At 42.3% G+C, this 18,062-nt stretch overlaps 1 protein-coding gene across 1 annotated transcript; it reads left to right on the forward strand.

Moving 5' to 3' along the window:
- Positions 1-4,316: 4,316 nt before the first annotated feature.
- lrata (lecithin retinol acyltransferase a) lies at positions 4,317-5,829 on the forward strand. The gene is made up of 2 exons (XM_030787994.1): positions 4,317-4,838; positions 5,106-5,829. The coding sequence occupies exons 1-2, from the start codon at positions 4,317-4,319 to the stop codon at positions 5,256-5,258; spliced, it is 675 nt and encodes a 224-aa protein (XP_030643854.1). The 3' UTR covers positions 5,259-5,829.
- Positions 5,830-18,062: the final 12,233 nt, after the last annotated feature.

Raw genomic sequence — 18,062 nt, forward strand, 5'->3', positions numbered from 1 at the left:
TATTGTTTTGAAGGGGGTTACTTTCAACAGACCAGGTTCAACAGTGAACACATATGATTTGTCAGAGCCTCTGAACACCCCCCCATCCCATCCCAGTCATCCCAGGATGCTCAGCACCGTAACACAGACCCCACCCCCGAACACTGTCCTGGTTTTCCTGACACTGTCAGTGTTCAGTGCTAAAGATTTCACACTAAACCGGTACGTTAACGGCGGCTATTAAACTGAATTCACATTCTTAGAACCCTGTGTAAGACAGAGAATGTTTTACATTCTTGAATATTTACAGCACAAACATTGACATAATATGATTATCTAGCAAGAAACAACCAAACAAAACATGTACTGTATTTTCCTGCAAAGTTATTGCTACAACTAATTGTAAATTAGGACAGAGACTATGGCTTATGACCTGTAAGGATATACCCTTTGTATGAAATACACAGAATTTTTTCTGCATAAGCCACTACTGTGTAGTGCTCTAGTTTAAGTGCACTGACTCAGTCAGGAACTGAGAGAAAAAAGTGAAATGTGTTCTTCCGTTAACACAATACGGGTTCGGCCCAGTTTTAGAGGAATACTGGTGGCGGCGTTCTGGCGTTTTTTAAATCTGTGGCCCAGATAAAGAGGCCCGTTTCCCTGAGGTCAGAAAGGTCAGCGGCTCAACCTGTGCTGCAGGTTCACTCGGGGGTCAGAGTTTTGAAATCTGACCACCTTCAGTCCAGAGATCTTACAGACATGGAAAACACTGCCAGGACCAGCGTAGCCTCTTTAAAGTTTTACATCGCTGACCCCAGGATAAGCAAATCACTTTCATTCCCACAGGACAGAGAACACACCGACTGGTTTATTTAGCCCCCGTGGTCTTTCTCTGAAGTTAGACGTTCAGTTAGACGTTTCAAAGAGAGTTGTTACATCTCCCCTATATATCAGATTTCTGTTTTTTGACCAGGATGGTGTCATACATACATGGTGACATGGATGTTTTTTGACCAGGATGGTGTCATACATACATGGTGACATGGATGTATTTGCTTCAGGGACCAAAAGCGCACACTCTTGTGATGTTCTGTGTGTTCATATTCTGAAGATGAGAAGAGCATCTTTGTTTTTGTTTTTTTTTATCTTTAATTTTAAAAAAAATCTTCTGTTGGGAAATCTGGGCAAACGAGTCATTATAAAAACAACATTTTGGGAAAGGTAAAAGCTCCGATTCTGTGCAGCACATTCCTTCTCTCTGGTCAGTTCTTATCTGTCGTTCCATAAATATGACGGGAGTGACTTGGCGAGAGGCAGAATTCTCTACGGGTGAGAGTTAGTTCACTGGCCACTGACCGATCTCTGGCTTCCTTATGACCTCCTTCAGAGGCCTGACCTCCTTCAGAAGCCTCCTGCTGCTCCACACTGGGCATGCGCTCCGCTCCATGTTTTTTTTCTCTTCCGATGTCTCCCTGAACGCAGAGGGCTTTTTGGGTCACAGTTCTGGACTGTGAATGCTTCCTGACCTCGTTAAAACACAAAAGTTTAAACTAAGAACAGAAAGATGATTCACTAAGTCTTCCTTCTCTAACAATGGTGAATCAAAGGGCTTTTCCAAAAAATGTAACATAAAACTTTCCATAAAGCCAGCATCAGCCGAAAATATATTATGCATGCATCTATGTACAGTATGTTTCTATCTATCTATCTATCTATCTATCTATCTATTTATCTATCTGTTAGGAGTGTAATGATTCACCGATATGATCAGCGATGCGATTATCACGATTCAGCGATTTGATTTGGTGCGATGTGATACGATGCAATCTGATATAGTTCTTAACATTCATTTTCATTCCTTCTTATAAAATCCAAATATCTTCCAAACTTTAGATTTTAGATTTGATGGTGAACTGTTAACCGTGTCGACGTTGTCGGACATGTTGCTCTTGTTTTTACCTCGCAAGCAACGCTAACATTGCTCTCGTTAAAGGTGTGAGACGCTGTGTAGATTTATTAGCGAATGAGAGGCGGCCGGTATTATTTTGAAAGTAACACGACTTGTTACGTTAGATCAATGAGTCTTCCGCAGTAGCTTAGTTTATAGTAAAGTAGAATTAGCAGAAAAGCTTCAGTCAACCGATTCGTGACTTTAGAATTGGACCATCCACCGGCTCATGGTACATTTAGATCAATCCAGGGGTCCGTGTATCAATGTAGTCGCACCGGTTTCCGATTTGTATTGGTGAATACAGTCTATCTATCTATCTATCTATCTATCTATCTATCTATCTATCTATCTATCTATCTATCTATCTATCTATCTATCTATTTTTCTATCTAATCCAGTGTATACAGGTAATATATGAGTTTGACAGTTACCCTTGAATGATCTCGTCACACAGGACCCTGGACTTCCCAGTTCATTTATTGTTTATGACATTACACCACATTATTATATGATGTTGTGATATGGGCTCTCCCATTAAGTAAACATCCAACTCAGAGCTGCAAACCATCTGTCCTTGGTCTGTCCCTTCTCCTAACTTCCCAACAACAGGAACCCTAAAGCATTCCTCTGTAAACATAACCAGTGTCCATCAGGGCTTTTCTAGCCTTTCATTTTAAGGGAAATTTCTATCAGTTCTGGAGAGACACAAAGCTGCAATGACTTTTAAGACCAGCAGGGGCACTATGTTGTATTCCACATCTAGAAAAATCTGATCACTGACAAGTATTATCGGGCATAATGCAATAACGTCTTTGGTGTCATTTGGGATAACTAGCCTACATTCTTATGCTGATCTACAAACAATAGTTCTACTTGAGTCATTGTTTGAAACAAAAGGACAGCGACTTTACGCTGGTTCAGGCAGTAATTCACACCTAAGCCTGTTCCATTGTCTCATCAATGTACAGATGACCAAGAAAAGCGAGAAAATACAGGGATCCCTACGCACGTGCAGCTGGGAAGTCTGGGATCAGTGTAGTTGTAAGAGTTTGTATGTGCTTTATAGATGTTCCGTAAATGTATGTATCTTTATAGATACTCTGTAAGTGTATATATCTTTATAGATGCTCTGTAAATGTGTATATCTTTATAGATGCTCTGTAAATGTATATATCTTAATAGATGCTCTGTAAACGTGCATGTCTTTATTGATGCTCTGTAAATGTATAGATCTTTATAGATGCTCTGTAAATGTGTATATCTTTATGGATGCTCTGTAAATGTGTATATCTTTATGGATGCTCTGTAAATGTGTATATCTTTATAGATGCTCTGTAAATGTGTATGTCTGTTGAATAAGCATGGAGTGTCCCTGTTCCGCCTCTGGACTGTTTTCTAGGTCAAAACCTTCTCTTTTGTTTCTCGGGAGTCAGACAGCTTTATGCAGACTCAATGCTCCACATCTTTTTAGGTGGCACTGGTTTCGTGCACCACATTTTGTCCAGATTAAGAATCTCGCTGGCAATCAAACCAGTCTTCTACATGATTTCACATATTTGTGTGACGACCTCAAAACAAAACCGAACAGATCAGGAAAAAGCTACTGGGATTACCAGGCAATCTGAACTCTGGGACAAGGAGTTACTGCAGTCTTGTTTGTGTGAATTAGGGTGATTTCAAAACCCCCTGTATATATTTCTTGTAATCTTTTGGGAGCACAAATGAGAGATTTGGGGGGACAAACAGCTCAGTGTGAGCAGCCAGAGCCAGCTAATGGCTTGTTGCATTGTTAGAGCTAATCAGCTCCAGTCTAATAGGGGTCTCACGTTTCTCTGTAATTGGGGGGCGCGCGCGGGGGGCAGAGGTGTGGTGTTGTCAACAAATCCTGCACTATGAGGCAGTAATGAAGAAATCAAATTTTACTCTGCAACACCGCATTCTTTTCAAAATTTGTAATTAAAAGATGAAAAACGATTTTTTAAAAAAATTAATTTAAAAAATTCAGCGACACAGACGCGCATCTTTACGCTATTTACGGATTATTTGTCCTGTTCACGCATTACGTGACAATGTGCAAATTTTTAGACAAATAAAATTACGTGATTGACGCAACAAGAAAACATTATTCGAAAATATTGTGAACAAAGTCAGCATAACGCATTATTTCAAATATTTCGAGGCAATAACACTGATGTTTGCTTTGACAGTTCAGTCTAAAGACTAGAATAAAGCAAGTGTAATTCATGCTTCGTCAGGAGTTTCTTTGAGAATGCCACTTGCAGCCAATCAAGTTCGTGGGGATTTGCTCACCGTAAACTTCCCCCTCCTAACGCACTTAGAATATAAATGCTGTGTCCCTGTGGCGGACGGACATTTGACTCTCAAGATGCTGGACTCGCTGACGTATTTGTTTGAGAAACTTTTTCTCCTCTCCAATTTCAACTTGTTCGGAAACATATGGCCAGAAGACGAGCACACAGCAAAAAACAACACACAGTCTCTGAAGAGAGGCGACCTTTTGGAGGTGGAACGTACGCTGTTTATTCATTTTGGCATCTACCTGGGTGACAACAAAGTCGCGCATTTGATGCCTGATATTTTGCCCGCGCTAACTCGCAACGAAAAACGCATTAAAAAGGTTGTGACGAATAAGAGACTTATCTTAGGTTGCATTTACAAAAACGCCAGTATCCGCGTTGATACGGTTGAAGATTTCGCATACGGAGCAAAGATCTTCGTCAACAAAATGGACACGAGGGTGAAAATGCATGCGCTCTCGAACGAGGAGGTTGCCAGAAGAGCGGAGAAACTCATAGGTGCCATCCCGTACAGCTTGCTGTGGAATAACTGCGAACATTTTGTGACCTACTGCAGATACGGCTCACCTGTCAGTCAGCAGACGGAAAAGGTGCGCACCGCGCGGACCAGAACAAGTTTAGAGAGACGTCACTTCTGCATCCACGCAGCCTCACTGAGCGTTCGTCAGTGTTAGTTCTGAGGGAACGTGTATTGTCCTGAAACATTAGAGCGATATTATCAGAGTGAAATGTTCTCTAGGTCAATGTAACACTGACGAATGTGCGTGTGGCTCGTTTTTGTCTTTCAAAAACTATAGTGAAATCCATCCAGAAAACATGATTTGAACCTTTGTGTTTTCCCCCCTTCTCCTTTACAGTTCTGTAGCTGCCTGAAGTCAGTAGTTCAGGATCAAAGAAGTGTCCTGCTCTCCATCCTGCTGGGAGTGATGTCCATTTTATGCTTTGGTTTGGTGCCTTCAACTACACTTCCCACAATCCTCATCCCCTTCATGCTGTGGATGGCCGGCTGAAAAGACTCACCTACACTCCTGCATCAGACACGCCCAAACACAACACAGTGGCAGAGGGGACCAGAAACGTCACTGTGTCAGGAAACTTGTCTTCCTACGCATGTAGTAGTCTGCTCTCAGAGGAAACGGTGCTTATCAAGGCAGCATTTCAGTTTTCTGACTGTGAGAACACCTTGTGCCTTACTCCTTACCCCATATAAGCAATAACCTACCTTAACAACCTTTTTTTGACTGATATATGCCTTAATGTCAACAGGTATACCCCATCATGTAACGTAGAGGCTTACTGTCTTACCCTTCAGAGCTGGTGCAATAGCTTATATAATACAGAGAGAGAGAGAGAGAGAGAGAGATTTGTTAATCGCAAGCGAGACAATGCTTCTGGAAGCAATGGTTATTACACACTTATAAACTTTCATTATTAAATAATTCCATACTCATATTCTTACAGATAGCTGATAAAGTAAATGAATATCCATGATTTTCTCCTCTGTACAGATAATAAGCGTGTCAGAAAATGTTTTTTTAATGTGTAGATACTGTGCTTGAGAGTATTGTAAAAAAAAGTTAGAGTTCTTGATTTAATAAAAAAAACTTTATTTTGTACAAAATATTGTGAATTTGAACACAGAAATATTGTTCACGACGTGCTTCATGATAAAGAGAGAAAAACTGTTTGTGCTTCATGTTCAATATTCTTATGGATGATGGGGGGGGGGGGGGTGTGGATGTGGCCTGAGGGTTGGAGAAGCGGGCTTGCGCCCAAAAGGTCGCTGGTTCGATTCCCAGGACCAGCAGGAAAACGTCCATGGCTGCACATGGCCCTCAGGCACAGTGTGCTGCTCCTGCACCTAGTGGTTGCATGTGCACTCACTACTGCTGTGTAAGGATGGGTCAAACTCACTGCTCACAGTGTGTGTGTGTGTGTGTGTGTGTGTGCGCATGCAATCACAGAGATTTAATCTTTAATCTTAATGAAGGACAGGGGGTATATCATCAGTCCCAATGAACGAGTCACAATAAGAGAGAGAGAAATGGAGCCCAAAGTTCCACTCTGCCATCCAATGAAAAGGGCTGACCTGAGCCAACTTCAGAAAACAGTTTTAAATGAAAAAGTAAAATGGCACTGTTTTCACTGTTTACAAAGTTTACTGAGAAAGCCAGAAAAGATAGAGAGAAAGAGGGGGAGAAAGAGAGAGACAGACAGACAGAGAGAGAGACAGACAGAGAGAGAGAAAGACAGAGAAGGAGAGGGAGAGTGTAGAGAACAGACAGTTTGAGGAGACTGGCGCTGAAGTTGAACTTTGTGGAATTTGTTCTACTTCTGTAATAATCCTCTCTGTGCACGTTTGACCCCAGAAACCGATGAAATTCGAGCGCTAAGACGATTTTGGCTGGAAGACGTATCAGTTCAGCCAAAAAGGTCATACTAGAAAAATCTAAACATTATTATTATTATTATTTGACATGGATTCATTTGCTTTTAAAATTTCCCTGTGTACCTGTTTTGTCAGCTTTGTATTGTAGTGATAACACAGTGTTTAATGTGCAAAAGAAATTGGTTTTAAGCGATGGAAATTCAGTTAGCCCTTTGAACTGTTCCTTTGCACCGGATAAGCAGATAAAGCATACTTTAATTCCACATACGGTACTGTTATAGTCGGCAAACTGATTAAAATAATATGCCACACAGGTTTATGCTGCAGAAAAGCGGAAAGGGCATTCATCATTACTTGGCAAAATTCAGATATCTGAAGAAATAAGCATTTACGCGTTGCACAACTAAGCGCTTAAGCAAAGCTTTACATGGACTATATGCTTCTGCGGTCAGCTGCAGCCCACAGGCCTGGTATTGTTTGCACTGTGTGGCAGTTAGCGTGAATTTCACCTCAGTGTGAACCATGTGATGGGGACAAGCCTCTTACACTTTTTTGTGTTTATGGAAGCCTGTCCTTGGGCTGGTTCTATGGATGTCTGCTGAATGAAATGGACGGGTGATGAGTCGTTTCTTCTCCACTGGAGGGGAGGAGAGAGCAGCAGAGTGGTGAGGTTTCTCCCCTGACCCTGGGTTTGGGTGCGAAGAACAAGGCGCGGCTGCCTCCACTCTTACACTGGGGTCAGGCCTAAGCCACTGTGAAGCAGACACTGGTCTGCCGCGTAGGTGTCTGATGGAGATGGCAAACGTGGGTTTGACTGATTTTTTTGTACAGTTCACCTGCCCTGAGCCGGAGTACGTATGCAGCATGGCGCCATTAGCGGGCGAGGAACAGGTGGGTGGGTGGAGCCACAGTTGGGTGTGGTAACATACAGTCTGTGTGATGTTACCTCTGTGGTATGGCTGTCTGGTACCACACAAGCAAGAGAAAACTATGAAAACAGACACCTGAGAATAGTGCTGTTGCTCTATTAATGCAAGGTTGTATTAGTAATTAGTATAACCCAGTGTAATGGCCCTTTATCATGACCATTAGTGTAGGTTTTTCAGCATACAACATCAGACCAGCTACTCCCAACAACAGCCCAATGGTTTAAACAACTGCTGAATGCTTTAATATGCTATGAATAGACCTAAATTTCATTCTTTCATTACAGTCATTGTTTACGTTTATGTCAAATCTGATTTCACCCACAGCTGCATTGTAGCAGTCCTGTGTTTATCTCCGCCCTGCTCAGCCTGTTCATTTGAATGTCGTTTCTAAGGCCTGTGTGTGAAGTCCTTTCTCCTCACTGTATCCTGTGGTTCAGATGTGACACTGACATAAACGTGTTTCTAGGCGACAGGCGGACAAAACAAAACTCTTACACATGTAATTAAACAGATCTAATGATGTACCGCTTTCACGTCACACGCAAACCAAATAAGTCTGTGACCTCTTTCGCAGAGAACAAGGGAGAAGCGTGATGTTTAATTTGAAATGTCAATCTGAGGAAAATCAGATTTTCAAAGCTTTATTTACGCTCTCACGTGAGAGTTCTTTGAACGAAACAAAACGTTTTAAATGATTTTGACATACCTAAGAGGATTTGTATGAAACTCGTGTCAAATATCTACACGTCACTCCGTGGAACGCGTCAATCCGTGGAACGCGTCAAAATAACGTCTCCTGCGTCCTAAGCTTCTCTCGGATCAGAGACGAGAACAAACATGAACGCGACCTCACGGGTCACCAGTTCGCTATACGTGGTGTGATGGTGTTCGGGCCGCTGAAAAACACCATAGTGGCGGAGAGACGGATCCTTACTTACATTCCCATTTGTACGAATTCATTTAACGGACGCTTTTATCCAAAGCAGCTTCCAAGTGGCAGAGTACAAACCAAGCGCGAGGCCATTAAGGAATTGTCCGTGGCACGACTGCCCTGCCGCTAAAATTCTGTATTACGTCCTTAAATTCTTGTGAATTGTTGTATGGAGCAATACGCGCCACTGTGGACCAATAGATAAGAAAGACCGTTAGCCTCCCACATGGCCAGTGGCTGAAAGTGTCTTCAAAGGTTACCACCAGTTCAGTGAACAATACTGAAACTGTGTTGCCGGAAAGATGTTTCAGGTTATGAATACTGAACTGATCCAATGTTTTTTCCCCTTAAATTCAGCGCTCAGCTTTAAAGGGAAAGTGGTCAAAACAGGTATTGCCTTACTTTTGAAGCAAGGCCGTTCTGTTAAACGTTTGTTCGACTTAACTCTGTTCAGCTGAATCTATGGTCTGAACGCTCTCTTCTCACTATCATTACCTGAGACATCTACCACTAGTCTCTCCCATTGAACACACAGGACCTACACTCAGTACGCCAGTTGTGAAAAAGCGCAGACAGAAACTGTTCTTTGTCAAACGGCACCATCTAGTGGACAAAGTCATTAGCACACGTATCATTGGCCGGTGAGGGTCATCATTCTCAAACTGTTCTTCACATTGTACAATATTCCAGTGTCTATATATATTAAAAAAACCCAGCGACAGTACCGAGATGTCTCATATTTGTTCAACAGAGGTTAACTTCAGTTCCAGACTCCCTGAAACTGGCCGATCTCCCTCCCTCTCCATCTCTCTTTCTCTCTCGCCTTATTTCCCCTACTGTCCACCTAGTTTAAAGACACTATGAATCATAAAAAAAAAACCGTACTCAGAAGAGGGACTGACAATTCTCGTGTTTTATATTTACATTCTGTCTGTAAAACTGGACAGATGCGTATAAACTGTTTCCCTCTTTCTGTCCCTGATCTACAGAAGCCCGTGTTTTCTTCTGTAAATATTCTCACCTGCAGAGCAGACAACAGCGGAGTGTCTGTATCCCTCCTGCCCCCCGTCGAAGTGTGCGTATGTGTGAGAGAGAAGTGACGTTTGCCTTCGATTTTTCATCACAAGCTAATTTAGTTGAGACCTAGGGGTCGATTACGTCCATGTCTAAACGGTCCGACACACTCGCTAGCTCTCTTTTTTTGACCCCACACACACTCAGGTGATGAGAACCAGGTGATGAAATACTCACATGAACGGGGTTCGAATTGCGGGGGGGGGACTGGTGGAGGTCTGAACCCCCTAGGATTTGGACCCCCCCCCCCAAAAAAAGAGGTTAAAAACAACAGTTCGGGCCCTAGTTATAGCCCTGGAACAAGGGTTGACCGCACCCCCCGCCCGATTGACATTGTATAATTCTCGCTCTGTACATAAGTTCTAAACCTTCCTCTAAAACCTCAGCCAGCCGGCACAGTGCACCCAGCAGAAACAACATAACACGAGAATCATTAGATAACTTCCCGTCCACTCTACTGAATGAGGACGTGTTTTTCCCAAAACATGCTTTTTACAGACTTGTCACAGGGAAAGGCCGATAGGATCACAGCTAGCGCTGGCATCCGATCGAAGCATCACTGAGGCTGGACTCTGTACTTAGCCTGCCATCATAAATCTTTCATGGTTTTTCGGCACGAGTAACACAAGCACGTTTACCTACTTTTGCAAACATTAAGGAAAACGTTTTATATCGTGCGGTATAAAAAAGCGTCTCTATTGCATTTTGATTCGAAAAATTGTAGCTTAATCGCGGAATGTCTGTGAGGATGACGCGGGGTTTTGGCGGCGCGAGGGAGGCGCTGAGTTGCGCTCGCGGTCTGAGGTGGTTGGGACAGCGGAGCGCGCGGTTCAGTTCGGCTGAATGGCAAGGTCCCCAGGCATCTGATGTGACCGGGAGGAGAACCCTTATTCGACCGGCACAGCAAACACACGCAGCTGCTCTTCCATCAGGACACCGTATTAACGGGGGACCAAGGAACACGAACAAGTCATTAGTCCATACTGCACCTTCCCTCTCTCTGGTAATACACACGCATACATGAGGTGGGACGGAATAAAGAAGGCTTTAAACGCCAACTCGCATTCAGTCTAGCTCAGTGTCAGAGGCTAAATTAGGTAACGTGATTACATCATCGCATCATTATGCATCAGCATTACTCACTGTTGGCACTTATTTACGTTGCCCTGTATTGTATGTCCACATTCTCACATGTACCAAAAAAGACCAGTTTGTGTGTGTGTGTGTGTGTGTGGTGTTCTTGTGGCACTGTGTGAACCAGCAGTCCCTATGAGTACATAAGTATTTGCCAAGTGGCGACTCGCAGCCTAAATGAGCGAAACAGGTGAAACCAAAGGAGGAAAAAAGAAAAGAAAAAAAAGGAAAAAAAAAAGATCCAATCATGTGAGGAAAGTAGCAAAATGAAAGTTTTCTTGAAAATCTGTAAAAGAAAAGATGACTGTTCTGTTATGCTATATTCTCGTCTGCTGACTTATTTTTTTTATGTCTGATCCTCTGGGCTGATTTAGCCTCTGAGAGCTCTTTCCACTGGAAGAGGAAAAAGGTTGAGCCAAGGACAAGCATAACCCCGCTGTTTTTCACTCAAGGAGACCCAGTCTTGGCCTCAGGCCAAATAATGTGATTCTCCTCCTTAAGTAAGCCTCTGAGAGACAACACAGAGACGCTTTGAGACAGGACAGGATGGAAGACTAATTGAATTCTATAAAAGACATTCAAAGCCTTGAAATGAAACTAACAGCGAACTCTTTTAAACCCCATGAATTATGCATTACTGAGGCTGGATGTATAGGCCACCGGCATGCATGCTGTTCTTAATTTAGTTAAGTCCTTTTAAATCACGCCCATAATTTCTGATAGGGAGAAAATACGCTCCAACAATCACACACTCCAACAATCACACACTCCAACAATCACACACTCCAACAATCACACACTCCAACTGTCACACACTCCAACAATCACACACTCCAACAATCACACACTCCAACTGTTATACACTCCAACTGTTACACACTCCAACAATCACACACTCCAACAATCACACACTCCAACAATCACACACTCCAACAATCACACACTCCAACTGTCACACACTCCAACAATCACACACTCCAACAATCACACACTCCAACTGCTACACACTCCAGCTGTCACACACTCCAACAATCACACACTCCAGCAATCACACACTCCAACTGTTACACACTCCAACTGTTACACACTCCAACAATCACACACTCCAACAATCACACACTTCAACTGTCACACACTCCAACAATCACACACTCCAACAATCACACACTCCAACAATCACACACTCCAACTGTTACACACTCCAACAATCACACACTCCAACAATCACACACTCCAACAATCACACACTCCAACTGTCACACACTCCAACAATCACACACTCCAACAATCACACACTCCAACAATCACACACTTCAACTGTCACACACTCCAACAATCACACACTCCAACAGTCACACACTTCAACTGTTACACACTCCAACTGTTACACACTCCAACAATCACACACTCCAACAATCACACACTTCAACTGTTACACGCTCCAACAATCACACACTCCAACAATCACACACTTCAACTGTTACACGCTCCAACAATCACACACTCCAACAATCACACACTTCAACTGTCACACACTCCAACAATCACACACTCCAACTGTCACACACTCCAACAATCACACACTCCAACAATCACACACTCCAACAATCACACACTTCAACTGTTACACGCTCCAACAATCACACACTCCAACAATCACACACTCCAACAATCACACACTCCAACTGTCACACACTCCAACAATCACACACTCCAACAATCAAACACTCCAACTGTTACACACTCCAACTGTTACACACTTCAACTGTTACACACTCCAACAATCACACACTCCAACAGTCACACACTTCAACTGTTACACGCTCCAACTGTTACACACTTCAACAATCACACACTCCAACAATCACACACTTCAACAATCACACACTTCAACTGTTACACACTCCAGCTGTCACACACTCCAACAATCACACACTCCAACAATCACACACTCCAACTGTTACACACTCCAACTGTCACACACTCCAACAATCACACACTCCAACAATCACACACTCCAACAATCACACACTCCAACTGTTACACGCTCCAACAATCACACACTCCAACAGTCACACACTCCAACAATCACACACTCCAACTGTTACACACTCCAACAATCACACACTCCAACAATCACACACTCCAACAATCACACACTCCAACTGCTACACACTCCAACAATCACACACTCCAACTGTCACAGAAGCTGATAAAGCTGCTGAACACTCACACTGTCGTATACCCCTGAGTTCTGACTCACAAGTATGGGGGAGAGGCCTGGTTGTGGTCCGAGCGGTTCCAAATGGACCTTGTTCAGGGGGATTTAATGAGCCCACCACACCAAAAGCAAACAAGTGAGTTACACACTGCTGACCCAGCGTGGTCCTCCACTCATCTCATGTGACAACACCGGACGTCTGCATCAGCGTTAGGGTTTTCAACACCTACCAATACAATTAGTGTGACATCAGAGAGAGAGACACACGTCATAAAGACCAAACGAGTGTCTCTGAACAGCACTGAAGGCATTTTAGAGAGTTTCAAAAAGGAGAAGACTTCACCTCTCATGTTTATATAACAAGAGATGAAACAGAAAGAAAAGTCATTCACTAAACTTGTTTGACAAACGGTATTAATCATTTTTTTAAAAAATGACTTGTAGAAACCACAAAAAGGAAGCCTGAGGACATTAATCTAATCCATCAAACCCTGAGTGTGTGCACCTGACTGAAATGCGCAGTCTGAAAACATCAGTCAAGCTTGTAGCTTTTCTGAACAGCGGTCTACCGGGATCTGAGTGAAGCTTTTTTTGGGGGTTTGACTGCCGGTCACTAATTGGCACGAACAACACAACTGATCACAAGATTCCCGTCCAGTTGCCCACGTGTCTCTGACAGTCTCCTGAGACAGATATACTCTGATTTCACCTTCTTAACTGAAATAACGTCACAGTCTGTCACAGGTTAACTACCCACACAGCCATAGCACCTGTCTGACAGGTTCTCCACATTTCAGCCAGTGTACGTGGCTTTGTGGTTAATGTACTGGCCTTTACTCAAAGCAGTCTAGGTTTTCAACAGTGTACTATGTCATATATAATAGTAATGGCTATTGACTCTGAGAGAATGGACATGAGTACTTCCAATGCATAACAACATGGCCAATATAATCTTTTGTCTGAAATGATATGTCAGAGGTGTACATGTATAGTGTACAGGTGATGAATGATGTATTGGTAATGTATGGTGTATAGGTGCAGTGTATATATGTATAGTATATAGGTAATGTATGATGTATAGGTGCAGTGTGTATATGTATAGTATATAGGTAATGTATGATGTATAGGTGCAGTGTGTATATGTATAGTGTATAGGTAATGTATGATGTATAGGTGCAGTGTGTATATGTATAGTATATAGGTAGTGTATGATGTATAGGTGCAGTGTGTATATGTATAGCATATAGGTAATGTATGATGTATAGGTGCAGTGTATATATGTATAGTGTATAGGTAATGTATGATGTATAGGTGCAGTGTGTATATGTATAGTGTATAGGTAATGTATGATGTATAGGTGCAGTGTATATATGTATAGTGTATAGGTAATGTATGATGTATAGGTGCAGTGTGTATATGTATAGTGTATAGGTAATGTATGATGTATAGGTGCAGTGTGTATATGTATAGTATATAGGTGATGTATGATGTATAGGTGCAGTGTGTATATGTATAGTGTATAGGTAATGTATGATGTATAGGTGCAGTGTGTATATGTATAGTATTTAGGTAATGTATGATGTATAGGTGCAGTGTGCATATGACTGTTCTGCAGATTTCAGTGGCCAGTTAAAGGGATGATACACACTGACTGATTATTGAAAAAGTACCTGTCATTGCTGCTTGTATGTCAGTTTAACTGCAAGCTTGGTTGCTTTTCTCCCATCACACAGGTTTCTGCTCTGAGAAAAGCAGCAGCACTATCCACTGTCAGCCCATGTGCAGAGGACGCAGCTGCAGGTCTGTGGCAGAGTCGTGTGGCTGATGGTGAGTTTCATGGCGGCAGTCAGTGTAATGAATAGCACGCTCGTTTGAGTTTATGAAGTTGCATTAAAAGCTCAGGCCACGCTGCAGTGATGGGGTAATTGTGACAAACGGCGATGACACGCAGATGTGGGCCAGGCAGGGAGTCTCATTAGGGACTGGCTCTGCAAAGCCACATCCAGTAACACTGAGTTAAGTGCATTACAGAGACAGAGCCTTTTAGCCAGGGCCAAATCTTCGCTGTTTGCTACATTACAACAAAACAACAGTGTAATCAGGACTATTTTAAAGAGCTATTTTAGACTCGCATAACAAATCCACAACATAGACGGAATAATCTGTTCAGTGCTTCAGGTTATTATCTGGTTCAGATAAGTGAATTCTTTAGATGCCTGCACAAGATGCTGTCGACAGCCCACTGTGACTTTATTCCCTGGAAAAACTTCCACAAACATGAATATCGTGAGCGATGACACCCAGACGATTATTAATGAACATCTTGGGAGAATAAAGCGGTACCCACAGATGCTTGGAATGAGGTCATCTCTGTGCTACGCCTGACAGGAGCCACCGTAATTATGACTCATGTCAAGACTGTGCATTAATAAAATGAGGGAATGGATTTCGACAGTTAGTTTTCAGTTGTTTTTGGCTGTGAGTTTAAAGCATATCTGTGCATGTACATACATCAAACAATGCTCTTTCTGAAATGGTGTTTTTCTGTGTGTGTTTTTTACCCTCCATGTATACACAAACATGAATTAGACTGACTCCGATACTGCTCACAGATGTGATAACAAACACTCACAGCATTTTATCTTTGCTCTGGGACTGATTATTTAATCCATAACGAAGCTGAGTTTTGAAAAGTTTTCAAATGAAGAGTCCTGCTTTTTGTTGTTGTTGTTGTTTTTGAGGTGCAGGTGAAGACAGCTCTGTCTAACTCTGGTGTCTGAGATCTGTGAGGAAGCTCTGTGCTGCTCCTGCAGGGTCAATGCAACCCCCTGCATCTCCTTTCTATTTACAGTACCTACAGGCTGACCTCTGCACAGCCAGGACAATTACCCCCAGAGGAGCTCAGGCACACGGCAAGTCTGAGATGAGCCTCAGCCGCACCCCGTCTAAGTCCGTCAAAAAAAACCTCTACCCATCACCGCCGTCTCTGTACACACCACCCTCCGACTCAGACCTGCACCCATGACCAGGTAACTCACAATAACACTGTAGACACCAACCTCCAACCCAACCCTACACCCAGTCTCCAGTTAGCTCACAACACCTCCGCACACTACTCAACTCCACACACAACACAGCTGTTAGTGCGGCTGTCCCACTACTGTCATCGTGCAATTGCACAGTGGACTTTATGACTGCTGCTCTCTGCCCCCTTGCACATACTGCGCATGTACTGCGACATTGCACATTCACTGTAACAACTGCACATGTAACTTAATGATTACTCCAATACTAAGTCACTTTTCATAGATCTACCTCACTTTCATGGATCTAACTTAATGATTACTCCAATACTAAGTCACTTTCATAGATCTACCTCACTTTCATAGATCTAACTTAATGATTACTCCAATACTAAGTCACTTTCATAGATCTACCTCACTTCATGGATCTACCCCAGCTGTATTTTTCTCTTGTTTTTTTGGTCTCTTATTTTCTTTATAAAATTCTTTTACCTATTTATATTGTCTTCCATATAAGATTTTTCTACTTATTTATATACTGTCTATATTCACACTCGTCTGGTAACGGAGGATTAGCAAAGTAAGAATTTCATTGCACAGTGTAACTGCCTGTTTTGCTGTGCACATGACAATAAAACTCTTGAATCTTGAATCACACACCGGTCTCCGACCCAGACCTGGATCCTCAAAGGGGAAAGCCGGCGGATGAGGGCAAGACCTGAAGTTCAGAACTGTGGTTAGTTGTAAGAGTATCAGCATAATCTGCATACAAACCAGTCTCTCCAGACTCTTCAGTGATCATACGAGTGAAAGAAAGGTGCATGAAATATCCAAGTCTGTTTTATTTAACCACTCTGAAGGAAAATAGCTGAAATCTGACAGTAGTTAGGTTAGTTAGTATTGATGATTGGGTGCAGGGCTTCTAAAAATATCCATGTTGCACTAATTAGGATGTTGTTCTGTGAGTGGTGGTTGTATAGATTTAAAAGGTTGTGATTAGATTAACCTCACTCTGCCAGCGAACGAACAATCCCCATTCATCTGCATGTCCCGGATTAGATTTACATGGACTTTCATTCTATGTTTAGAGGTAAATGAAATCTGTTCCAATTCTCTATACAACATTACAGACACAAAAAATAGCAGTTAAATTCTGTTACAGGCTGACATAATTTCTGACATGAAGGGAGGACACGCCTTTCAGTGTCTGGGCCAAACCAGAAAAATCAATAATAATTGTGCCCAATCTTACAAAGCACCCTCGGTGCAACTCAGAGCAGAAATAGCAATTCCCACAACGGGAATGACAGATTAAAAGTGTGCCAACCATGGCCTTGCAGTAATTGTTTTTTTCCGTAAGATTTTGGAATTCTATCTCTCTCTCTCTCTCTCTCTCTCTCTCTCCAAAGTTCATCTCATATAACATCGTGGGAAAAAAACCCTCACAACGATGGGAAAACAAAATAACTTGAATTTTTTTTGCAAGAAAAAAAATGTATTTGTTTAAAGAGCCATTTTCCCTGGTTGCTACAAGTAAAATAGCAGGATCTGACCACGAGAAACCAATTCTCTCCAAAAAATGTTGTACCAGCTGCATGTCAAAATGAACTTTAAGAAGATAGTTCTCTCTCATTTTAGGTCCACCCGCTATTTGGAGAGGAGATACTCTAATACATCCATGCTAATGTTGTAAAAAGAGTCATAATAACTCTTTCTAATTTTCACAGACTAGTCAACATAAATTCTTCACATGAACTGTGATATAGTATAAAGTATAAAATCTCTGTGATGAATATTTTGACATCCTTTCTGAGTGACACTTGACTCAGACAGGTGAGAGACACAGTTTTCCCGCAAAGCCATATGAACATAATCGACTCAGCCACACAGCCTGCTAAGCTGTCCGTTTTTTACTATGTTACATTCATCATATTTAACTAAGTTTACCACTGCGCACTAAGAACAGTGACTGATCCAATAATTCAATACAACGTGCCTCGCACAATGCATGGTTGTTTCTACAAAAACCACCATCACACATTTTGTCAGCGAACTTTAACAGATCTGTTCCACTGCGTTACATACTCGTGAAACCCTAATTTAACGCGGCATT

This window comes from Chanos chanos, chromosome 11, assembly GCF_902362185.1.
Source record: "Chanos chanos chromosome 11, fChaCha1.1, whole genome shotgun sequence".
In the NCBI taxonomy this organism is placed as follows: Eukaryota; Metazoa; Chordata; class Actinopteri; order Gonorynchiformes; family Chanidae; genus Chanos; species Chanos chanos.

What these genes read in the sequence shown, in the direction of transcription:
- lrata (XM_030787994.1), top strand. Translation starts at nt 4,317, where the DNA reads ATGCTGGACTCGCTGACGTATTTGTTTGAGAAACTTTTTCTCCTCTCC. An exon ending in TCAGTCAGCAGACGGAAAAG is followed by an intron (nt 4,839 to 5,105) that starts GTGCGCACCGCG and finishes TCTCCTTTACAG; the next exon opens with TTCTGTAGCTGCCTGAAGTC.